The 25,035-nt window shown below is 38.1% G+C and overlaps 3 protein-coding genes across 5 annotated transcripts; 2 read left to right on the top strand and 1 right to left on the bottom strand.

The window, feature by feature from the left end:
• The first annotated feature begins 1,786 nt into the window (after window positions 1–1,786).
• On the top strand, window positions 1,787–8,910 carry LOC103720240 (protein SCO1 homolog 2, mitochondrial). 2 transcript variants are annotated; one of them, XM_026809670.2, is made up of 9 exons: window positions 1,787–2,081; window positions 4,924–5,000; window positions 5,100–5,229; window positions 5,413–5,488; window positions 6,729–6,935; window positions 7,988–8,077; window positions 8,183–8,315; window positions 8,408–8,558; window positions 8,674–8,910. In XM_026809670.2, the coding sequence occupies exons 2-8, from the start codon at window positions 4,969–4,971 to the stop codon at window positions 8,514–8,516; spliced, it is 777 nt and encodes a 258-aa protein (XP_026665471.1). In that variant the 5' UTR covers window positions 1,787–2,081; window positions 4,924–4,968; the 3' UTR covers window positions 8,517–8,558; window positions 8,674–8,910. The 2 variants fall into 2 exon arrangements, with proteins under 2 accessions (XP_026665471.1, XP_008808073.1); XM_008809851.3 differs by lacking the exon at window positions 4,924–5,000.
• Window positions 8,911–9,281: 371 nt separating this feature from the next.
• LOC103720241 (inactive TPR repeat-containing thioredoxin TTL3-like) lies at window positions 9,282–16,176 on the top strand. Of its 2 annotated transcripts, XM_039119739.1 has the most exons (6): window positions 9,282–12,492; window positions 13,452–13,647; window positions 14,080–14,252; window positions 14,360–14,693; window positions 14,807–14,993; window positions 15,598–16,176. In XM_039119739.1, the coding sequence occupies exons 1-5, from the start codon at window positions 11,567–11,569 to the stop codon at window positions 14,951–14,953; spliced, it is 1,776 nt and encodes a 591-aa protein (XP_038975667.1). In that variant the 5' UTR covers window positions 9,282–11,566; the 3' UTR covers window positions 14,954–14,993; window positions 15,598–16,176. The 2 variants fall into 2 exon arrangements, with proteins under 2 accessions (XP_038975667.1, XP_038975666.1); XM_039119738.1 differs by lacking the exon at window positions 15,598–16,176 and having other exon boundaries at window positions 14,807–15,538.
• A 5,654-nt stretch (window positions 16,177–21,830) lies between these two features.
• On the bottom strand, window positions 21,831–23,260 carry LOC120106711 (tau-tubulin kinase 1-like). Its single transcript, XM_039119749.1, has one exon. The coding sequence runs from the start codon at window positions 23,135–23,137 to the stop codon at window positions 22,166–22,168; it is 972 nt and encodes a 323-aa protein (XP_038975677.1). The 5' UTR covers window positions 23,138–23,260; the 3' UTR covers window positions 21,831–22,165.
• Between the last annotated feature and the right edge of the window lie 1,775 nt (window positions 23,261–25,035).

The following is a 25,035-nucleotide window of genomic DNA, read 5'->3' as shown; positions in this document are numbered from 1 at the left end:
ATTGTCTGTTTGGGTTGTCAAAAGAAGACAGATATAGAAGATCCTTCCTATGAAGTGATGATAAGAATGGTAAAGGAGGAGGGGGTTTTAGGTTTCAAGAACATTAGCCAGCTCAATCAGTCAGTACTCGCCAAATGGAGATGGAGGTATCTTACAAATGATCTAGGCATTTGGGAAAGACAGGTGCATTTTGCTTATAATAAAAAAGTGAAGCTATCTATGAATTGGAGGCCAAACAAAAAATGTTCCAATCTATGAGAGATGTAGTTAATACTGTACCCGTATTATGGAATGGAGCAAAATATCATATTTGCAACGGTCAAGAAACACTTTTTTGGAAAAATTGTTGGATTTCTAATGCTCCTCTGCAAACCCTCTTCCCTAAGGTCTATGCAATCAATGAGAAAAAGAATGGATGGTGGCTGAATTTTTCAACTCAAGCACTTTGGAATGGAAATTTAACAAACCTAGGTGACCCACAACGAATATTCAAACTGAATTTAATAAATTACTAACTCTTCTTGCTCATGTTTCTCTTAACTAGGATTGGATAGCAATAATTCCTTCTCAATCATCTTTGTCTACCAATTCATCAATATGAGAGGCATTAAATACAAGTTCACCGATGACCTTTGGAATCTTTATGCACCACTTAAGGTTAGACGATTGCTTGGCTCTCGGTGTTCTGCATCCTCAGTCCTCTTTTGAAGATATTTATTTCATATGGTAAAAGAGGTCTTTTTCTAAATCGGCCCACCCTATTATCCTCTTGCTCTTCGCTGATAAACTTGGATATGCTAAAAGGAATGGAATGCTAGAATCTTTCTCAAGAAGTACTCTTCAATCATAGTCATGGCTTTGAAGGGCCTTAGCTTCTTCAACGATTGGTTTTCCTTGTGCAACCAGAAGTAGCTAATTGACTTAGAAAAAATCTGGATAAGGACAAAGAATATACTATCACTGTTGAATGATGACTATAAGAAGCAGACTCTCTATCAAAAACCTGTTTGTTGAAAAATCAAACCAATGCTCACTTGCAAAGATGTAATTGTTAGAAGCCACAAACTAGTCTCGTTCTTTAAATATTTCAGATTACAACCAGCATGGAAGTTATCTTTCCTTTGTTTTATTTTTCTGAACCAAACTGTTTTCAGCAAGTCTGACCTTCAGGGTGACCTCCTTTGGTAGCAGAACATGTTGTCTTAATCAGGCTATAAAAATTGTTCTGCTCAGATCATTTCCAAAGCTTCTATGAGCTCCAATCCCTCAAAGTCTCTTGGGAAAGCTTCAAACAATATTCATATTGGAAACCAGCTGGGAGAGGATGCCCTGCTCAAAGGCCATTAGCACACTTATGTTTAGCTTTATTGACCAAAGTCATCTCTACCTAATGACACCTCAAGCTTCCTCCTTTTTTTTTTCTCACTTTGGCCAACTTAGTAGGAAACTCCAATCTTAGATCCTTCTATTTTGTGCAATCAAAATTGCAAAAGGCAAATAAATTATCGATAGATTTTTTTTCTTTTCTTCCGTTTGCTCCTCTGTAATTCTTTTCTCTTTGAATAAATTTCTAGCTTACCTTCCTTCTTTTCCAAAAACAATAAATAAAACTAATTTATGCCCTACCAATAATAAAAAATGCTAATTTTTTGATTGAAAAATATTGTTAATTTGAAAAATTGCTTTTGAGTCAAAATTTAGATGGGCCTGCTTGGGCAACAAGTTGTTAAGTTCGGCCCACTAGCCTGGTACCGGAATTTATAGACTACGAAGATGCGCACACGGTTTCGCTTCTCGAAACACAGACGAATTTCGGGAACCGCTCGAGCTCGAGTTCTCAGAATCCCAATCCGCTTCCCTCCTCCCTCATGGCTCGTTTTGTACTCCAAAACCGTCCTTCCTTCGAAGCCCAAAAAATGGAAATCGTTCTCCCATGGAGAGCCTGATGCCTATTCCCCAAATACCCACGCACTTCTCTTGTGCTTCGCTTTTCGCTCCAAAGTCATGCTGAGGTCTCGCCTTGTGGGAGTTTCCCTTCGAAACGGATCGAGGGTCTTTACTCGGTCTCCTCCATCTACTAGGTAATGGCGATTTCTTTAGGGTTTTCTTGCAATCTTGTAGCATTGTTTTTTTTATAAAAAAAAAATTGCGGACTATGTGTTTGTGTTAATTCCTCCTATTCTTAGTTTTAGAACTTTGAGCATCACACGGAGCTTGCTGTAAATAAATTTGCGTTGGATGAGGAACAGTTTAAATGGTTTAACGATGTAATAGTATGAAGCTATTTTTGACAATCGATCTTGGGTTTAGATTATGTATAGAAATTCAGTGAGAAAACAATGTTCAGGGAAACGACATTGTTATCAGAATTTTTAAGAGGTGGGAGACTATACAGAGATAGTTGTGGATTTTGTCGATGTATAAAAGGATTCGTTAAAGCACTTTTAAGTGGAGAGTCTAGTTGTTGTGGAATTGGGACCATCTGTTTTGCATCACAGATTAATAATGGATGAAACCTGAAGTCATGTCAATGAGTGCAATGGGGCTTCTTGATGTGGTTAGTGCTGTTCTGTTATGACGTGGCCTATCTTTTTCTTACTTAAATAGTGTTGAATGTAGGCCTATAGAAAAGATTTTAGGAAAATTTATTGGGAAAATAGTCAAAATGGTTGGAAGGATTTTGGAGACTGTAAATTTGGAGAAATGTAAAGTCAGTTCAGAGTGACAAACACTTTACTGATACTTGTTTTTTTCTCTAAAAAAGGCTTGAAATTTAAATATGTTTGCAATCTAGAAGATGGTAAGAAGGGTACTACGTGGAAGGAAATTGCCAACATTGTGAAAGTTATTAATTAAGGGAACTCACCAATAAAGTGAAATGCAAGGAAGTCAAAACAAATGCAACAGAAAGTTGTTCACAAGAACTAAAGGAAATTAAGGATGTAATTTCCACAATTTTTGCATGAAAGGTTGCTACGAAATTTGGGGTGTCTTAGAGTATGCATATGACCTGGCTATTGAGAAGCTGGTGAAACCATATGGACTCTTTGTCAAAAGAAAAATAGGTAACTGCCCAGACTATTTCCTTTTTTTATATTTATGCTTGGTTTTTTATGATGTGTCCCTGTTTTTCCTTGAATTTTATCACAACAGAGTTACTTGGACATTTATGTCATCTTCAAAAATCTATGTTGACATGTACCTGCCAGTTAAATATATCCATCAGACACTTTAGATATCTACCATAATTTGGTATATATGGGTGCAAAGTTGAATTCTTCCAGTGCTGAGTCCTGTATCTCTCACATGAATTTCTTGTTAATCAAAGTGGCTTATAGTTGTTCTTCGAGCTCATGTACTACGAGAGGCATTTAAAAGCTTGGTGAAATGTCGCAGACTTCTGTACTTAACCTAGGTTTTGGAGTTACAGTTGGGAACATGTATTTCAATAATAATACTACCTGTGTGTCATACAAGATTGGCTTCTTAATTTTTTTCCCTTTTTTTTCTACCTTCCGTTAACAATCTTGATTCTCATGCCCTTAAGTTGTTAAAAAAAGGATATTAAACAATCACTCAAAAATCATGATCTATCTTAGTGATGAAACTTTTAAAGTATATGAATCATCACAAAACTTACTATCAAACATACTCATGAATGATTGCGACCACTTTTTATGTATGAAACCATGTGCAATGTTGTCATGGTTATTTGAACTAATCAATTACTGATAAATTAGTACTAACATCAATGAACACTTGTCAAGATTATATAAGATAAAACTGATTAATAGATATTACCTTTAACATTTTCTATTCTTCAACTGTAAATTACTTATTGTACAGTGTAATAAAAAAAATGCCCTGTGTCTCCTCTAACTTGTATTTTTGCTCTTGTCAAGTAAATACTTAAATATGCTTCAAAATGTCACTCTTCTTTCCCTATCCATGCAACACCGTGATAGCTTGTATGTTTTTCTTTTTTTTCTTCCTAACTACCAGAGAGTCCATGGTGTAAGGATGTGCATCCACATTCTTATTCTGATTGAAGCAAGATTTTTTTGGCGTTTGTAGTTGTCAAGCACGTGAGACTGGTAAGGATGAGAACTTGAAAAATGCCAGTTAAAAGAAGAGAGTTATTCATGACCTTCCTGAGTTGTTGTAGCTGGCTGACTTAGGCAATCTTACTTTCTTTGGCTTTGAGTGCAAGCAGGCCAAACAAATCATGAAGATATTTAAAAGTTTCATATGATTATCAGCTAATGCAACCAAGGTTCTTGAAATGAAAGAATGTGATTATTGTTGGAGGTCCAGCAAGGGTGGATAGGAATTTGATCTCTTGTATATGCAGCATGTTGAAGCCTTGGTTTCCAGCTTGTTTCTAGATAAATTCCTAATATCTGTTTGCGAGTGTAATAGATGGTTGTCCTAGGAAAAAAATACATGTCTGGACCTTTTCTAAATAGAAACAGTTGATATGAATATATATATCTAGAAGATGCAATATCTCTATATATGATACAAAAGGCTTTGTTGTCCAGATGCTGTCTGGATTCAGAGGCTCTCAAATTCTCTGTTCTTGGTTTCAAGGTTTTCTGGAATTTCAGTTTGTTCAGGAAACTAAACGGCCCTGATCCAAGTAGGCTGACATGCCTGCAACCAAATAAAGTGAAAATATTTTCCCCCAAACCCAGGAGATCATGTCCATAGCATGTGCATCTATTATAGAAAGAGTAAAATCTATCTGTGCATCTGACATCTTCAGATTAAATGCTGGATGACAATGCCTACTCTTTTTTCTCTTTTTATAGTAAATGTGAAAACCACCATGTTATATAGGGAACTATATTTAGAGAACTAGGAAGCTTTTCTATTTTGTTGAGATCAATATTACTAATTTTGTTGTATATATGTTTTTAGCAGATATACTTTTGAAAAGTCATATTACAAATATCATTTTCATAGGAGATGGGTACCAGCCTTCATGAAGAATTTCCCAAGTATTTATGGTCTCTTATTTAGACAAGCAGGACTTACAGCAAATCTCTGTCTATATGCATGTAAATTTGCAAATGCTAATGATGGTTTTGTCATTGTAGGGTTTATCCTTTTCAGGGCTTCCAGTCCCGAGGCTATATAGAAGGAACAAACTACAGGGATCATAAGCTACCAAGAAAGCTTCCAGAAGATAACGAGTTGCATTCCCAATCATGGAGAAATTATATTATTGTATGCTGACTTGAGAGTACCAAAGTTCCCCATTTACATGTGATAATTTGATGCATTAGTAGTTTGGAAAAGTCTATCTTTTCATGTCCTCTGAACTCATATTAAGAAGATGTATGTTATAAACTTTACAGTCTAAGTTTTGAATTATGTCTCATGGTTGAACAAATATTGGATTTCTTGCAGCCCACAGCTGTACTAGTGATTGCTGGAGCAGGCCTACTTATTCACTACAATGATGAGAAACGAGCAATCCCAAAAGGTGCCTTCCTTAGAATCTGCAGCATGGTTGATGCGCTAAAATTATTTTGTCTCGTTGGTTACTTATTACATTGTCAAATATTGTAACTTGATCAATCCAGTCCCTTATATGCACTTATCAATATAAAATATTCCCAGATACACATACATATTGTGAATGCTTTATAAATTTTCATGGTGACTTTTGGAGACCAACCACCCCCCCCCCCAACCCGCCCGAAAAATCCAGGGGCTTGACAGGGGAAAAAAGGAAAAAGAAAACACTTCAACTATAAATAGGAGACTTAGGTGCAAATATTTTTCTGGACCAATCTCCAAAACAATCATTAAAATGCCCTGGAAAATGAAGCCCAATTTATATTGCAATTATGCAAAGATGTCTAAACTAAGTGCAAACTTTAAATGCTTCAAACTCTCCTCAATCTGACGGTCCATCGTGTTTTTAGCCTTATTAGGATGTATTAGGTTGTCTTAGATTGCCCATTCTGCTATTTAGTGATTTATTTACTTACATATTTATTTATTTTTAGTGGTTGTGACTGGGGGGCATGGCATCATGATTGTTGTTTAATATGATCCCTTGTGACTGTGATGTCATCACTTGATCTTAGGCTGCATTATTGCACGAGGAGCATATGCATTGGTCTTTTTGAGAATTGTCTTGTTGAAGTAGTTTGTTTAGATCTCATTTAGTGAAATCAGTATTTTGCCAACAATGGAAGAAGCAATCTACAACTGTCAGCCTTACCATCTTTTAATGCCTACTAATTGAATAATTGGCTGGTGGCGGCTTCAGTTAAAAGTATACTTTGACCTCTGGAATCTTCATACTAAAGAAAATATATGTTTTTCAATGCTATGTCTGTCTGTCTGGAAGATGATTATCAAATTTGCTAAAAACTTATGGATCTTCCCTGTGCCAAGATTTTGTTATCATGCATTTTATAATAAACATGTTTCCTATGACGTTTCAGGATGGTAACCATATTCATCTGATTTTGTGATTTTTAAATTTATAAACTGGCTATAACAAGTTTGGCAAATCAGGCGTATTGGTGATGTTTGTACATTTCTATTCAGTAATTTTGTCCTAGAATTCCTCTTATCATCTCTATTTGTGTATTGTTTGTGCATCTTTGTAATTCTAAATACATGTCTACCTTGCCAGTCTTAAGAAACTTCTCTTTTTGCTAGGTGATCTTTAACCTGTCATCTGACATCCTTTCATATATATTTTACAGGATCGCATCAAAGTACTAACTCTGATGGGAGTAAAGTCAACAGACCTGCAATTGGAGGCCCATTTAGGCTGTTTGATACAGAAAAAAATTTGGTAACTGAGTCAAACCTTCAGGGAAATTGGACACTCATGTACTTTGGGTACACTTCTTCCCCTGATGTTGGACCAGAAGAAGTTAAAAAGATGGCCGAAGTCATCCAGATATTAGGTGGAGCATCTTCTGCCATTCTCAATTGTCTTAAAAACTCTTGGTACTTAAAAACATGAGAAGATGATCTGTATGATTGATGTGTATTAGCCTTTTTTGGAATTGGGGCTGCAAGTGGATTGGATTGACCTGCTTCCATTCTGAAACAGATCCAACAATAATCTGTCCCAATCTGAACTGAAGTTTTTTAGGCTTGAATTGAAAATTATGACCCACTTCAAATATGGACTGGATTTGAATCACTAAGCCTTCAATCTGTATATGAACTGATCTGAAGCTAACCAGCAATAGTACACTATATACTTTAGAACCCCCCCTTAAATGTAAGAAATTATTTTTCCTTTAGTACATAAAGTTAATGTACTAGTCGTTATTTGTCATGTAAATTACAATTTATATGTGATTACTGATCAAACTTTATGGTGAGTAGGCTGTTGAAACTCTACATGTTGCTTATTATTATTTTATAGGCAATCAATTGATACATGTTTATAATGATTTGCACTTGAATTATTTTGACCTGATTTGACTTGAGAAACCAGGTGGATTGATAAAATAAATATTAAATCCGATCTGATTTAACCCAAATGGAAACGAATTAGGCTTGGTTCAATTATTTAACTTGATTCAAATATGGGTTGGATTTGGTGTGTGCTGATACTGGATCCATTTGTACCTGCTTGCAGTGGTAGTTGGAGCTAAAAGTTTTTGTGCTGGATTTTGCTTCAAATGCATCGACCCATTATTTTTGTCTTTTTGAGAAACCCTAAATGCCATAATATCAGCATAACATGAAAAACAAAAAGGATATGCAATTTTTACTTCAGATGTCTTATTAATCTTTATAAAAAGAAACAAAAAAAAGATGGTTTTTGTTGCTTATGGAGGAATGATAAATGTATTCTAAATTTAGGACCAATAAGGGGTGTTTTTAATTTTTCATGATTGGCATTCATTGAGCCGTGCCTTCTTGTGTTATCTCCTTCCATTTTGTGGATATTTTCTCTTGTAACATAGATGATGGTTAATTAGTTACCTGACTGCACCTTCAGAGTCTGAACACAACTTCAAGATCACTCCTATTTTTGTCACCATTGACCCTCAGCGTGATTCCCCTGCTCAACTTAGGGCATACCTTGGAGGTCAGTTATTCTGGTCTTAACTGCTTAATATTTTCTTCAATCGATTGATTCTCATTATGTCTCTGTACTGAAGATTTTGAAGTTTTTGTCACTTTGTGGTTGCAGAATTTGATTCAAGAATAATTGGATTAACAGGCCCTATTGCGGCTGTAAGACAGATGGCACAGGAGTACCGCATTTACTTCAAAAAAGTTGATGAAGAAGGCCAAGATTATCTTGTGGAATGTTCACATAACATGTAGTGTGCTCTGTATTGCAGAAATTTGTTTAAAAAATAACAGATGCTAAAATCGATGCTTAACTGTTATAATTTAATGTGTATATTGGCAGGTACCTGTTAGATCCAAACATGGAAATTTTGAGATGTTTTGGAGTGGAATATGATGCTTTGCAGTTGTCTAATGCGATAATGATGGAGATGAAGAAGGCATCAAAGTGACCAACCTTCTATGTACCATTTCTTCCTCTGATTTTTTCTAAGGTGAATTTCTCTTTTGATGTCATTGCTAGCATGTATTTGCTTTATTGTATTTTGACACTGAATTGTTCTATGTTTTTCTATGCTATTATAGAGGGTTATGTGTTTGTTGTTTCAGGTGATTCTCAAGAAAGTTTGAAGGCATAGATTGAATGATAGAGCTCAAGAAAAGTTTTCAACCATTCTGCAGTTAAAAATATGGTTCGAGAAAAAAGAAAAAAAAGCTAGCGACTTTTCTTCTGAATAAAATTACAGGTGAAATGGCTTTGTAATTTCATGGAAATTTTGTCTTTTCATGACAATTAGTACAAATTTCTAATTCAAGTTATGAAGCTACGCAGAACCCATTTGTCTATCTTTGATGATGTTGTGTTTTGTCATCCGCCCTAATAAACATTCTTTCAATTTGGTTGACTTCATCATACTGGATGCATCTTGTAATTCTTTCCTATGTAAAATGGCTAGTGAGCCACATCATCAATTGTTTCCAACCTATAAGCAGGCCTTTAGATCAGTTCAAAATCTCAGGAAGGTCACATGCTTGATCTTTCTCCCAGAATCATGACTCTGAATGCTCCAAGAGCCAGTTTCATTTCCTGTAATAACAATTCGTGGTCTACAAAATTCAGCAAACTTGCATTATTTTTATATTATGTGTCTTCCTGGGAGACTGATCCTTTTAGAACCTTGCCATATGCCCTGCTGCTCTGTATAACTTACAACCCATCCTCACCCCAGTTGCCTTCCATTGTTGTTGTCAGAGCTTTCCATCATATGTGCATAATCTGTAATGTGAGGTCCACATGATGGCAAAGTTGTTGCTTCTCATTATTAGGACTCAAGGTCACATTATTTGTTATGATGAACTTTTACTTTTTCTTTTTTTCTTTTCTTTTTGTTTTTGCCATTTCCTCTCCAATTCCTTCATATCCCGTGTGTTGATATTTGCAAGCTCCTCAAGATCTTTGCTTGCCGACCGCGAGCAATATTTCAGATGCCAGTGTTACTTTCCTTCTATTATGTCAAACAAGTTGTTCCAATCCTCCCTGATATCTCCAAGTTCTGTTAATGGACAGCTTTGTCTGATCAAATAAGCTTGTTGGTTTTGGGATATTTGCCTGTCTCTTGCTTTCAATTTGTGAAATAAAGGAAGAACTAATAGCTACAATATGTTCTTATACTTAGCTCTGAATGCTAGTTTTCTTGTAACATCATCTTGGATTAGATGGTGCTATAAACTCTTCATCCAATGCAATGACATTTGTGAATCTCGAGGACTTCCTTAACAGAACAACATGGCAGGAGGCGATCGGTGTCATTATACCTGTTTCTGATGGTCCTGTTGTTTGGATGGCTGTGATTGACTGAACTGCTGCTTGCTGTTCGTGGGAAAACAGCAAGTCGCCAACCTGATATGGTGGGAAAACGGCAGGGTGGGTGGGATTCGGCTATGATCAGAGGCCAGCGTTGGATCACGTGGGCCGGGCTCCCTCCTGTTGCTATTCCCTGTTCCACCGCTCCCCACCCAACTGAACCTTGGACCGGACGAGGTCGGACTCCGTACCCGTTGTGTTGACTTCTCTCAAAACCGGGCCCTATTTTTGTTTTCTTTTCTTTGTCTCATACTTCTCTTTGGGGATTACAAGATCAAAGGCTTGTATAAACAAACCACACCTGACCCAGAATGAGAAACAAATCGAGAAATATTATCATCACCAAGTATAAATTGCAAGGGCTAGCATCTACTATTAAATTGAGATCAAGGTTGAACTTGGGTTAGAGTGATTTGAATATAATGGCATCCAACCCATTGTTAGGTCTAGTTTAGCCAATCATACCTAATTTGGGCTTCACTTGGATTAAAAAATGTCGACTTGAGATCTAGTGAAGCTGGTTTAGGTTGAAGGATTAGAACCCAACCTAACCCACCCTAAACTTGACCCAACTCAACCTAATCTATGTTCTTCCAGAGCCAGCCCGGCAAAGCGTGACCTAAACTAACCCAATCCAAATTGCTTTCTGGTTAAGAATTTTGCAATAGTGCCGGCACTTGGACTCCTGTTTTGTCGCCAAGCTGAATGTCGGATTCAGTTGTGTTAGGATTGGATGGTTTGTTCATTGGTTGGACTTTGGTTGGCAATTAAGCTGGATCCAATTCCAATCCATCCAATTTGTGCATTTAGCTTGAATTAGCCTATTCCAATCCAGGGATTTAAAAAGGATAACAGATGGCCTCAGCCAAATTCCAGCTGGGTTGGTTTACGTGAGAAGCACCACTCCTACGTGACGTCTGCACGCGGCCGCACCACTTTTATCGCTGTATAAAATAGCACCAAAAAAAAAAAAACCATCTCTTTTCAAATTAAAAAGTTCTTTTCTAACGGTCCAAAATACAAAAATCCAAATATAGCTAATAAAAAACACCACCGCCAACTTTTTTTTCCAATTTCACCAGAGATCCACATTCCACCGGCTTCCGGATTTCGCTCCCCACTAGCTATTGCCACCCCAAAACAGATCTCCAAATCTTAAAATATCACACAAAAAGGCTAAGATACAGCCTTGTTCTTCCGTTCTTCTAATCTGAAATTACTGTTTTCTTTTTTTTTGTGTGTGTGTGTTAAAATACGGTAAAAATGATCAAAAGGAAGGCAAAAAGGAAGCTTGGCTTCCTGGAGACTTTTGTGAGGTAGATCTCCCAGTTCCAAGTTTCCTATGGTAGCACCTTTTTTTCCTTTTTTTTTTTTTTTTTCTTGCATGCATGTTCTATTCTTCTTCTTATCCAAGCAATCCCAAGTCCTCTTTTTCCCCTTTCCGCCACCTTTTTTTTCTCTATTATATTGTTGTTCTTATGCTTCCTAGACTTCTCTCCCACTATGTTTTCAGCTCTCAAACCATGACAACCCCACAGGAATTATGAATTCCCACCAAATTTCCAATCGCATTCACTTTTAAATTCCCCCACCCTTTGCCAAAAAACAAGGCCCGATTCCCACCTCCCTCTACTCTGCATGGCTATCAGAGCCATGGACGATGCGAAGAAGCCATCGGGGTGCGGCGTGATGGTGTTCTACGGCGACATGTTCCGCCGCCGTGGCTTCTGGCACCGTCGGTCAGCCTCGACGAGCTCGGTGCCCCAGCGATCCCCAGAACACAGAATTGCGAAGCTGCCATCCTCCAACGGACGGCCTCAGCAGCCTGCATCCGATGACAAAGCCATGGTGCTACCAGCAAATTTATCTCAGCCGCCTGCCACCAAGCCTGCAAGCAGCTCCATGCCCGCTACTCCCAGTCCACGGAAGGCTGCTGCTTCCCGGAGACAGCCGGAGTCGAACAAGGCATCGACGTCGGTTCATTCGAGCAATGGCCTGGCGGCAGAGCTTGACAGCATGATCTATGACCACCGGCGAGCTAAGGGGAGCGGTAACTTGGTCCGGGTCTCCTCCGGCAATGCGATGGTCTATGGGAACTTGGGCAACATCAGGGGGAATCAGAATTCGACCAATTCTCGAAACCGGGATGTGTTTGATTACCTCCCGAAGACTGCCAAGGAGTCAAGATTGAATGCCACTTGGAGGAACGATTTCAGTTACCCTGGGACTAGTGGAGTGATGGGCAATATAATGAAGAACCCGGCAAAAGAACCAGTAGAGTCCCAACCAGAGCTGTGCCGGGCTCTTTCGAAGAGATTAGATCCGGAGGAGTTGAAGGAAATGGGCAATGAGGAGTACAAGAAGGGGAGGTTTGCCGAGGCATTGGCTCTGTATCATCGGGCAATTGTCATGAATCCAGAGGTGGCTTCATACTGGAGCAACAAGGCGGCGGCGCTCATGGGTTTGGGCCGGCTTCTCGAGGCAGTTGGCGAGTGCAAAGAAGCTGTAAGGATTGAACCTTCATATTGCAGAGCGCATCACCGGTTGGGTACTCTTTATCTCAGGTAATTGCCAGAGATCGAAGCCTAACCCTTTGAGAACATTCAATAGATCGAAACTGGGTAAATTTGGGTCGGTACGATGAATATTTTGATCGAATATTTTGGTTTTCCTTTTTTGTGTGTGATGAGCTATTTTGATAACGATGCTCTATAGTTTATAATGTTTCATGAACTAGAATGCCTCTATTTGTTTGGTTTTATAATTCTGAGATGTTGTTCATCTAAATTGCTTCCTGTTCATTCTTCTGGCTTGGAAACATTTTTTCTTATTTGTGGCCTGTAATTGCTGAATTCTAAAAGATACAATTAGGGCTAACAATTTATAACGGACATTTTTTTCTCATCTACTGATTTGAGTTTACATTTTTCCTTTTTCAGAACAATTCATGAGTGCTATTAGTAAGAAAGTCCCACTAATGAAGTAAAGTTCAACTTGTATGTCATGTTGTCTTCTTAAACATCTGAGTACTAATTTCTGTAACTTGACCATTGGCATCTCTGCATAAATTAGTAAATTTTCGGCAATACAGCTACTCTTAATCACCTTATTGTGATACATAACATTAAATCGACTCTGAGGTCTGTAATCTTATTATCCAGTCGTGGTTTTATGTGATTTTTTAGTTCCGAAATGTAGTGTAGCTAAATCTATTTTTAGTCGTCGTTCTTCTGGCTTAGGGGCATTTTCCCTTCATTTGGCGTCTGTTTTCTTGAGTATGTAAAAGTTGCAATATGAAGTATCAAATAATAATATAGAACTTTTGACTTGTTCTTCAATATACTGGTTTGAGTTTGTGTTTAGCAAAGATCTCTACTGATTTCTTATGATTGGCTTATATTCTAAGTGATCTTCTTCCATGTGGAGTACTAAACTCAAAGGAAGGGTGGCATCTTTCCTTATAATTTACTTCTTCCATAGCCTTATTTAAACAAAACTTGATATTTCTGCACATATTTCACAGACTGGGAGAAGCTGAGAAGGCAATTCACCATTACAAGCTATCACGAAAGGAAACCAGCTCTAATGACTTCTCACAAGTGCATGCTCTCCAGACCCATTTGGCCAAGTGTAATGAAGCACGTAAGCAAAAGGATTGGCTCACTGTGTTAAAGGAATCACAGGCTGCTGTCTCTGCTGGTGCCGATTCTGCACCACAGGTCTTACATCACAATAACCTTTCAGTTTACATGGTGGCAGAAATTATACCTTATCTTGTTTCATGTATTATCTTTGCCTAAAAGTATATATGCCCAAGCTTCCTTATCTATTTCTTTGCCTAAATTGACTCATTATTTCAAAATGTTAGTTTTTACTTAACATTACTATGTTATATGTTTTTGCCACACTGCATATCGTTGCCCCGTTGAGATGCAATCAGGTTCCATTTGAAGATCTAACTGCAATCAAGATTTGAGTAGAACTTACAGTGAGGAACGTCAGTTGAACGCTGTCTAAAAGATTTCCTGTGTCATTTTGTTTAATATCTTCATAAGAAGAGTATTAACTGTGGTTGGGTAGAGATAATTTAAGTCTATACATTTTTTCTTGTTCAACTTCATCTTACATGCCCATTGTGTTATGCTCTTAAGGTCTTTGCATTGCAAGAGGAGGCACTTCTGAAGCTCCTGAGGCATGACGACGCAGATTCAGTGTTAAATGGTGCACCCAAATTTGACATTGAAGCATCCACCAAGTTCTATGGTGCCGCTAGGAATGCATACATCCTCATAATCCGAGCACAGGTTGATATGGCTTTGGGAAGGTTAGTTTCAGAAGCTCATCATATAGAAACCAAACGACATACTTTGAAATGCATCCCTGATTAATTAGCACATATTAACGGATACTCCTGTTTGATTTGGATGAAAGGTTTGAGGATGCAGTCGTAGTGGCTCGAAGGGCGTCTGAACTTGACCCCAGCAACCGGGAGATAGGCGTCGTGGTCCGGAGAACCCATGCAGTGGCATCTGCTAGGTCCAAAGGCAATGATCTCTTCAAGGCCTCCAAGTATGGCGAGGCATGCATTGCTTATGGAGAAGGCCTCGATCATGATCCACAAAATTCTGTTCTTCTTTGCAACAGAGCTGCTTGCCGTTCAAAGCTAGGCCACTGGGAGAAAGCCATCGAGGACTGCGATGTTGCGCTTAATGTGCGTCCTTCGTACAGCAAAGCTCGTCTGAGGAGAGCTGACTGCAATGCAAAGGTGAGAAAACTTGCTTCATTAGGTGCGTTAGAATGCTTAAATACATTGAGCTTTGCTCAAAATAAAGAAAAGAAATGCATGAATTGGTGGTGTTGTGCAATATGTCATTTTAGATGGAAAGGTGGGAGGCATCAATAAAGGATTATGAAGTGTTAGTACAAGAAATCTCAGGAGATGAGGAGGTGTGCAGGGCCCTCTTTGAGGCTAAAGCCCAACTCAAGAAGCAACGAGGCCAGCAAGTGCGCACGGTTCAATCCTGATGTTCTAAATGTCAATTATGGGGAATCATCATATTGGCTGGTGCGTATCATTTCCTTCGCAGGTGAATAAAGAAGTCTGTGCTTTAGTTCTGAGGAACCCACAGAATCAAATTTTAACATACAGCAATGACTCGATGATCTACAAACAGCTTCAATCTAATCTCCAGCTTCAATCATCTTTAAAGGAGCTAGATGATCGTTTAAATGCGTCGTTCGGACTTATCTAGAGCTAAGAAGACTGTTGTCTTAGAGTCATCTGATTATAGTAAGATGTGTTCCTTCATTCTCTTAATGAAAGCAGTCAGAGCTTTGCTCTAGCTTTCTCCCCAGAAAAAATAACATCTGTTCATAGTAGAGTTATCAGGAGTGCATCATGCTTCTTTTCATTTGTTCAGTAAATTAACTGGGGCTTTGTGCTATTAGACTTTATTGTAAATTTGCTTCTTATAAAGTTGTGGTCCTCCTAGCAATCAGGTGCTAGTCTTTTTAGTTGATTATGGAAACACTCGATGCCCAGTAATTATAGGCTCGATCAAATCAAACTTTTTTTGAGAATAAAGGAAGCTATTTTACGAGCTTTTCAAACTTTATGCACGAACTAATCTATCAAGTTTCTTCTTTTCTACCTTATTTTTTGATGGCAGCTGTCTGTGGCTGTGCTTCTCAGCAAATTTGATTAAAGCTTCAACATGAGCAGTTCTTTGTATGCAGCAACACAGCATGCATGCTATACCCATCTAATAAACACCACATGGAAAGCATTCTTCTGAAAAGAAGATGATATCCATAATAATGTACATACCGGTGGATCCTTTATGGTGAAAGTTTCTGGAGACCCATCATCTAGAATTTAAATTTGCAGGTATTTGAATAGCCAATTATAGAAGATCTGTTGAAGCAAATGGGAACTCGCAAGTGGTGGCAGGCATCATTGGAATGGAGAAAATATGGAGGGTAAATGAAAAAGGAAACAAGAAAGTCTTTCACCAGGACAGAAGGGAAAACTACATGATGGGTGCACTGCGACCATTTTTTCCTCTGTTTCTCTGATGTATAAACAATGCAAAAAATAGTCATATTCTTCTATATCGAACATCTTTCTGCTCTATTATCATGACTAAACACTCGATGTTTTCCTGCTCCAAGGTGTCTTGTTCTGGCTCTGCAGTAAACTTTCGACTTTCAGTGAATTTAATAATAATCGAAGTGTTTATATTTGCTAACTACTTGTGAATTGAGTCTTGCTAATGGCATAATATAGTGAACTTTGTTCCTTGGAGAGCTTTAACTGAGACCGTTGGCGCGTGATGACCCGCAGCCGATCAACATGGGAAACTGATAGTCCTGTGACTCAAAATCTTTCAGTGGCATGTTGTGGTCAATCTAAGATTCAAAACGACGTCTAGAAATTTTTGTAGTAAATATTGAATTTTGTAGTAAGATAGAAGCCATAAATTTTTCGTAATAAAGTAAAGGTGTGTATTCAAGTTCTTCCTCTTGTTTGTTGCTTAGGCTAGTTCAATTGCACTTTTCTTTCTTTCTTTTCTTTTTTTCTTTTGAGGGAAGATAAGGTTGGCATTCCATACACCAGGTTTAAATTCATTCTGGGATAAAAATTTACTGGTCCTTTTCCTTAAAAAAAAATTTACAATTACCCTTCTTATGGTGTTCGGTGTTGTGGTTTTCTTTATATGATACCTTAATGACAGCATTTTGTGGCGTCATTGCCTTCTCTATGTGCCATCAATGCTGTCTCTTCGTTCATTTGTTTTTTATTTTTATTTTTTTGCCGCAGCGGCTATTCACACAGATTTTATGAGTACAACCAGCAAAATTATATATAAAAAAAAAATTGGCGAAGAGGCATATACACATAACTTTTCCAAAGAAACTCTTCTGAATAATGAGCAAAAATAAGGCGATCCAGTCCGCAGCCATGTTCGCCTTTTGATAGATATGAGCAGTCTGAAAGGTACTACAATCTCTCACCAACCTACGAATGTCACAAAGCACCGATTGTCCGTCCCCATACCTGTGCTCATTCTGGATCTATTTGATCACCGTCCCTCTAAATTAGTTAAGGCTTTGATGAGTTGCCAGCTCCGTAGTTGATTACTAACCAGTGGAAAAGTTTCCTCCAAGATAGATGCTATCTACACCCAGAACACACCTCGCATAAATTTTTTTTTGCATAAGTGATGCCTTCCCATGTTCCCAGCTTCACTCTTTCTTGAAGAACTAAGTTCTCGCACTGTAGATACATTAACTCAGAGCCACCGTTTAACAAAATCAAGAATTATTTTCTGGTGGTATACATTAAAAGTATATTAAACAAAGCAGACAAGACCTTCCAAAGATCTGAGAGGCTAAGGCCAAAGCATAAAGCAAACAAATGACTATGCAACTTTGTCCTTATTTACCATAATGATAATGTCAACAGCAACAGATATGAGCTTTAATCACTGCATTTTGCTCTCTGGTATGTGGACCACAATATTCAAGAAAAAGGAGGGTAGAGGAGGCGCAACTTGTTTTCTATTCATATAAAGTAGCCATTGTTTCTGAATAACCTTAAAACCTTGAAGTCCAAATATATTCTTATAATATTTTTGTTCCATCTCCTATGTGTTTTATTTAAACTGGCTCTATTCATTAGTCAATAAACTGTCGAAAAACAGAGAAATTACGATGCAATCAAAGTTGTATTCAGGATGAAGAAAGGTTGCGGAGGAATAAAAGTTGTGCACTTTCAGATCATCAGCTAAAGCATCCGTAACTTAATTAGTTCTTTTCTAGCTTGTTTTTGTGGCTAAACCAGATCTGGAAGTGACTTCTTCTATCTTCTCAGTATAATTTTGCTGAAGTTTGTACCTAATGCAGCCTGACACTATCATCAATTATCGTCTAATTTGTTCTTCAAAGTTGTCAGAATCAAATAATATTTTTTCCTTTATCTATTGTACTATTTTTTTATTTAAAGCAAACTGCGTTTGAGCCTCTAGATCTTCAAAATCGGCCAATAACTGAGGACACTCTGTTTATCTCGAGCCTCCCGTGATTTGTAAAAGTGGAGCTGATCTTTTGTTGCTAGAGAGGGTGCAAATTTCTTATATTTTGTTCATAGAAGGAAATTGCCATTGGTAAATTCCTTCTCTAACTAAAGACGTGGTAGATCTATTCTCCTTTTCACATGCAGACAGCCAACTATATATTTTAGATGCTTCGTCTTATTAATAATAATTCATTAGTGCTGGTAATTTGCCGCACCCACAATCTGGGACATAACACGACCATGCTACCATGGAATACTGCCCACAACAACATGAAACTAACCATAGCAACTTGTATAAAAATCGATCTCATATAAAATATAAAAAAGTCAAATTTCTGATCAAATTAAATAATAAAACAAGTTGCCGAGCTTCTAAACCTAAAATTCAAATATTCAGGATTCCATAAAATTATCAACTATAAATTTATAATTAACTAATAAACTAAAAAATCTTCTACAAAAGCCTCTTAGCATAAACTTCGAGTCCGGATCATTCCCCATTTTTAGGAATCTTATTCATCTGAAAAAGTTAGAAAATAAGAGACGTGAGCTACATCGCTCAGTAAGTAAATCTTATCTATCTTATTGAATACAGTATAAATTTTTGCATAAATTAATGCACCATTTATAAATCTTTTACTATCATTGAAAAATAGAATGTTTCTAATAACAATATAGTAAAACAAGTTATAAAACTAATCATGCTCTTGCTTATGCATAAATCATACAAATTTTATAAATATAATTCCAATTGCATAGCATAAATAAAATCATAAATCATAAGCCATTTAATTAGTTTATGGTACAAAACATTACTCACAGATATTTAGTGATATAGTCATTTTGTACCCGTGATAGGACTGTCATCGTAATCGACAAAGTATAATAATTTGTATTTATTACCAACTTTGTAGCTGTTGGTAAAGGGCTGATTATATTGGATGCTAGCTCTAGAATGTTTATTGACCTCTACTTCTAGGGTCTATTATAGCTATCTAAGAGCTTTTAAAATATTTATACTTTTTCTTAAAATATACATATATAACATGCAGAAAAGTACTAAATGGCATATTCATATTTCATAAACAAGCTATTTACATTAAAATATTCTAGGAACTAATATTTTCATAATAAAGTATAATTTTCATAATACATATTTTTTATCCTTATTTTAGGAAAAATATAGAATCATTCTTTTCACGATAAAATAACCAGCAACTCAAAAACTAATAAGGAGTATAAAAATTACGTGTCTCTTTTCGCTTGAAACTTTAAATTTAATTATGCGAATCAGCTTAACCTATTCAAATCATTCAAAGCCCAATTAAATTTATATTCAATAACTTTAATCATACTAAAATTTTAAGAGAGAGAAAAAAAGGTATGATTGGTCGATCTGATGGTGTTCGATGGCTTTGAGTAGGTCAGATCTAAGCGATTCGATCCATTAACTATGAAGTGGGAACTCAATCAAAGCGAAGATTGTTTGACAGGGCTCATCCATAGTGGCATTCAGGGATACTCAACAAAGCTAGGATGATGGGTCCGACATATCGTTCGAATACTAGGGTGGTGCAGGGACACTTTTCTAAGGTCATCCTGGATCCATAGCAAAAGGAGACAGGACTTCATACTGGGATCTATATATCTAATTGAAATAGGAGGAAAAAGAGAGAGAGAAAAAAAAAAAAAAACAGAAATAAGAGAGAAAGAGGGATGCTTTGCCTCTCTTAGAAGAGGAAGGGAAGTCAAGGTTGCTGAAGACCATGCGAGGGGGCATGGCTGGCAGTCGAAGCCAGTGGACGACAGGCAAGAAAACAGAAGAAAAATGGTTAGAAAATTAGGTGAACATGGGCTTTTATTTATTTTTGACCATTGGTTGTTCATCGGCAGCCATGGATTCATTGTGGAGGGTCATAAGGAGGCCAAGGAACTCAACTGGGGTAGGGTGTAAAAAGATGGCAACACTAGTTGCTGGAAAAAGAAAAAGATAGGCTGGAAAATAGGGGAGGAATAGGGTTGTTTTCACAGTAAGTTTTCGATGAATCTCTCAACTAACGATAATGATTTAAAGCCACAGAAAAAAGAGGAAGCAAAGAGAAGAAAGACCGAGGCATTACCTTGGCTCTGGCAAGTATTAAAGCCTCAATTTTGGCAATGGGGCTAGGCAGCTAAGCCAGGTGTGGGGCTATGAAATAAATGCGAAAACTAGGGTTTTCTAGCCTCCAGTCCTTTCCAAGAACTTCGACTCCTAGTAAGAGTTTTTGAGGAAGGAGACTCCCATAGGAGGTCTTTCTCCAACAAGGCACGTGCAAGAGACGTGCCCGGCTCTGGCTTGGTGTTGTCCCAGAGATGGGCTGATCCAATGGACGGAGCCATCACAGTAATGATGGGGGTCATTAGAGCATCTAGGTTAAACTTTTTATCTAAAATACTCCAATCAAAAGAGCTGTGGCATAAGTAACAATCTACTAGAAAATTTTTACAATGATGATGGTACGGAAAAGTGATGACATTATGTATGATACTGCAAATTGAGCTTCTATAATTAGGTGGGGACACCAGGATTTCAAGTGTGCTTCAGCATCTGTCGGAAGAATGGGAGAGGAAGGATATAGTTAATTTTGAGCAGGTTTATCAGATATGTTGTACATATAAATGTAATCGGACCAAACTCATTGAGCAAGAACAAGACGTAAAAGGTGCCTAACCACTATGAGTTCTGAATTAAAAAATCACTGCCTCTGATCTATACCCTTCTCTTATATCAGCTAAAAGTTCATTAAAGTCATCATGTCATACTCATGCATGAATTCTTGTAGTAATGAGGTGACTAACATCATAGTATCTCCAGTGATCCCATTATAACAAATTTCACTTTGCACAACCAAGATTTAGAATCTTCTGAAAATACTTGACCTTCGCAGAAGTGTTTCTCGAGAGGAATCTGCTGAAATCTTTCAAGTTTCCAAAGGCTCCATTTTTCAGTAGGTACTTTACTAAAAATTTCTGAGACCGTAAAGAACTAATTTCCCATTATCGATCTTTATTTACTCGCTAAGAGATCAATCCCCATTCTATAGAACCTGAAGAACATGATTATAATTGCATGCTGAAGCGTACCGAGACTTTGGTCATGTTGTGCTTGTTTCTTTTACTTCTTTCTTAATTGAATACTAGTGTACGTCTCCATACTTGGCCAACAGCCACTAAATCACCAGAATTAAGCCCAGAGGGTATATCAGTTACTGTAAGCTCAACATCAGAACTGTTAAAACGGCATGCATGCAGCCATGGAATTGCAGTTGATGCCCCATGACACTCTGGTGCATGCATATATATAATGCCTGGCTGGGCCTGCACTAGTTTTGCCGTTGCACTCTCAATATTGTAATTGGATAAAGGTTACACCCCTTTTTCCTAAAAGAAAGTAAGTTCAAGATGCATTAGGCCAAGTTGTTGCCCCACCATGACATTAGGACTTCTTTCATAATAATATTAGTAGAACACAATAAATCCATTCTTAGTGATAGCTTTCCAATAACAATCAGTACTGCACCCTATTCCTCAACCACCCGCATGTGAAACCATGGAACTTAATTTCCGCATCTATATTCTGCCTGTGCATGTGTTTGTATGTGTACATAGCATTAATACATACGTACATATACATACATGACATAGAATATACATATTATATATGTGTTCACAAATAAAACATATACGAATTTAACATGTAGGCGAGATAAAAATGTGTGAGATAGGGGGGGGGGGGGGGGGGAGAGAGAGAGAGAGAGAGAGAGGAAGGTAGGGCGAGAGAGAGACTAACGAAAGAAGCTATATATATATATTAATCTATAAAATCCTTCAAACAAATTAAAAGGGGCAACAACAATAATAGAGATTGTACAAGGTTAACAGTATCAAAATTCAAACAAATCACCTCTGTTGTGTGGATTGTCCAGAGGAGAGAGAGAGAGAGAGAAACATAAAAATGGGAAAAAAACACACACACAAATACGAGTTTTTATGATCACCAAAAGGAGAGAGGGAGAGAGAGAGAGACGGGAAAAGAAAAGATATTAAGATACCACCATCACCACAAGCATCGTGTGAAAATTTCGCTATCGCCACCAACAACACCCTTCCCTTATCATCCATTATCTCTTCCAGCTCCGACTCCTCGCTAAAGGATCCATGCTCCCGACCACCCAAGTCTCCTTTGCGATTTCTGGCGAGACCTTGAAGAAGTCAGGGGCATAGCTCATCAACAACAACCTCTCTTTCTCTTTCTCCTCCTCCCTGATCAACTTTGCAGTCACCTCCTCTCCTGCTCCACCCCTTTCTCCCTCTAACCACCCTTTGGATGGAGCCGATCGGCACCTCATGAGCAAGAGAGCATTTGGAGGTGGCACAGAAGAAGGTGGTGCAACATCATTAAAAGTACCATCTCTCTCTTCTTCTTCTTCTTCTTCTTCTTCTTCTTCTTCTTCTTCTTCTTCTTCTTCCTCCCCTTCTTCTTCTACTTCTTTCTTACATCCAAGATGTTGGTTCTCTTCTAGAGCCATGAACCACTTAGAGAATATGTTTGTGGAGCCGCTGCTGTCCACTTCCTTCTCTACCTCTTCTTCCTCGTCCTCTTCACCATCTTCTTCATCTGTAGTGCAATCGACCGAGCCAAAGCACCTCATATCGAAGCGGAGGCCCCGGAGAGCCCCGAGGAACTGCATGATTTCCTTCTTGAAGCCAAGGGCCTCAAGCCAGTTGGGCCTCTTCCTGTGCTTGTGGAGCTTCTCGATCTCCTCCACCACTGAGAGCCAGTCCTTGTCGCTGGTGCCACTTCTGGGCCTGGGCTTGGCCCTCACTTTGATCTGGCCGGCGCAGGTGACCTTGGGAGACGTCGGCTCGGCAATCTCCGAGCTCATGTGCTTGGACTTGGTCTTGAAGAGGGGGCTGGCCTGGCCCCGGTTGCCGGACCTCGATGAGCGGCGCTTGCTGGGCTCCGTCGGCCGAGATGGGCTGCATATCGGCTTTGGCATCAGGGTTAGATGAGCTCTAGAGGGAAAGCAGACCAGAAGGTCTGTTGTAGCCCCTCCATTCCCTCCTCCACCTCCTCCTACTCTTCCTTTCATGTCGTTTCCTCCTCTTTCTCTCCCTCTCCCTCCCCCCTCTTTAGTTTCCTTCTCTTTTGTTTGTGCTGTTTGGTTTGCTTCTCTGGGCTTTGAGGAGAAGAAGGGTAGTTTAAAAGGAAGGAGTATGCCAGCTTGCCTTCATCCTTTTGTGCTTATTTTAGTGTCTCACAACCTTTTTTTTTCCCTCCATCTCTCTCCTCATTTTGCTTTTAGCTGCTGATCACGGGGAGGCTCCTGTGTGGGCCTCAGCTTTGTGCATGTCATATTAATTAGGTAAAGATGGCTCGCATCACTTGCCTCATGATCCAATCAAAGACCGATTTAGAGTTTGTGCAGGAACTAAAAAGAGAGTTAAGCTTGACAATTAGTTTGTTTATAGCTTCCACTCTTGACGAATTCTGATATATTTCTTGGTTTCGCATGGTAAGTAATAGATTGCAAAGAAATCTTATGGCTTAAGGAATAGTTTTCTGGTGATATATCATTGTTGGGAATAACCTTTTCTCAATCTTTTGGAATTACATTTTAACAAATAGAGGGCGGCTAGTGTAAGCTTGGACTGAGATAAATGTTGTTCAGCTGAAGCTTCTATCATAAACTATGTAAGATAAATAGTCAAAACATTATGATTCTTGATTAATTGTTGGCTAATGGAATGTCTGGCTGGTAATTGGATTCAATCAAACGCCTTTTCTTGGACGCTTTTTCTTTTTACTTAACTTTAGCACAAATGTCTGCAACTTTAAGACCGAGAATCCTTTAAATTGACCTATCAATAGAAAATGGATGAAAAAGAAATTAAGGCTCTTAAAAGCCTCTCTAGCAAAAATATGCTATAAAATGTATTCTGTTTAATCATCCCAAAGATAAGAAGAACTGTGTTTGCTAAAGAACAATCAAGAGAAAAGAAAATCAAATACCAATAACAAATATATTTTATGAGGAAAAAGAATATATGGGACAAGTAGTACAGGATAGTGATAGAATGGTTTGTGAACATAGTATCAATGATAACCTCCTGATGTAGAAGAGGGTAGTGCCATGAGTGGGATGCCCACCAAAAAAGGTGAGAGATATATTTAAAAGGCATTGGTTATTTTTCTCAAAATAAGGACAGCATAAGCATGATGTTTGCTTGTGACTTTGTGGACTTGTCTTTTGGATGTAGGGCACTAATGTTTTACTTATACATGATAAAGAAGGGGTGCAATTATGAAAGGAGTTATGTAATTGAGAGCAAGGGGAGGGCCGCCCTCCCCACTAACGTTCCTGTGGTTGATTGCAAGCAGCTTTGTTGTTGGGAACCTTCTCAAGAGCTACTTTTAGGTCCATAGCAGATGTAAAGCTCTGCAATTGACTATTATTTTATCCTCCATTGCAACCTTTTGCTTGCATTTCATTTAATTTAAATTAGGAGACGATCGAGGATGCATCAAGTTTGCTCAACAACCATGGGTAGGAAAAATATAGCCTGATGATGCAATTTGGGTTCGATTGGGTGATCCTGATTTTAATCCTAATCCATCGAGGTTGGAGAATACTAGCAGGCTAGCTATAGGATGTACAAATGTTAACAAGAAGATCGAAGTTAAATTTTTTTTCCTAATATCCCCATAGCTGTCTTTGAATTGTGGTAATGCCCTTATTTGTACATGATAGTGTTAATAAATCAATGTGCAAGAACTTAATTAGTTTGAACATAGGAAGACATGTTAATATGGTGCAGCATGACATTTTGTGTTGTGATGTAATGGTTGGATTGGAAATTATTAGCCACATATTGGACCAGATTGTGAGTCCTAGTTAGATTCATGACAGATGCAATATTCCAAAACCCACTTAATCTTCCCTTTAGGTCAATGTCATGCTAGTTCCATTGGCAACCCATGGTGAAGGCC

The sequence above is a fragment of the Phoenix dactylifera genome, unplaced genomic scaffold, assembly GCF_009389715.1.
Source record: "Phoenix dactylifera cultivar Barhee BC4 unplaced genomic scaffold, palm_55x_up_171113_PBpolish2nd_filt_p 000609F, whole genome shotgun sequence".
Classification (NCBI taxonomy): Eukaryota; Viridiplantae; Streptophyta; class Magnoliopsida; order Arecales; family Arecaceae; genus Phoenix; species Phoenix dactylifera.
The sequence above is the reverse complement of the archived record's forward strand: the minus strand, read 5'-3'. Positions and strand labels throughout refer to the sequence as shown.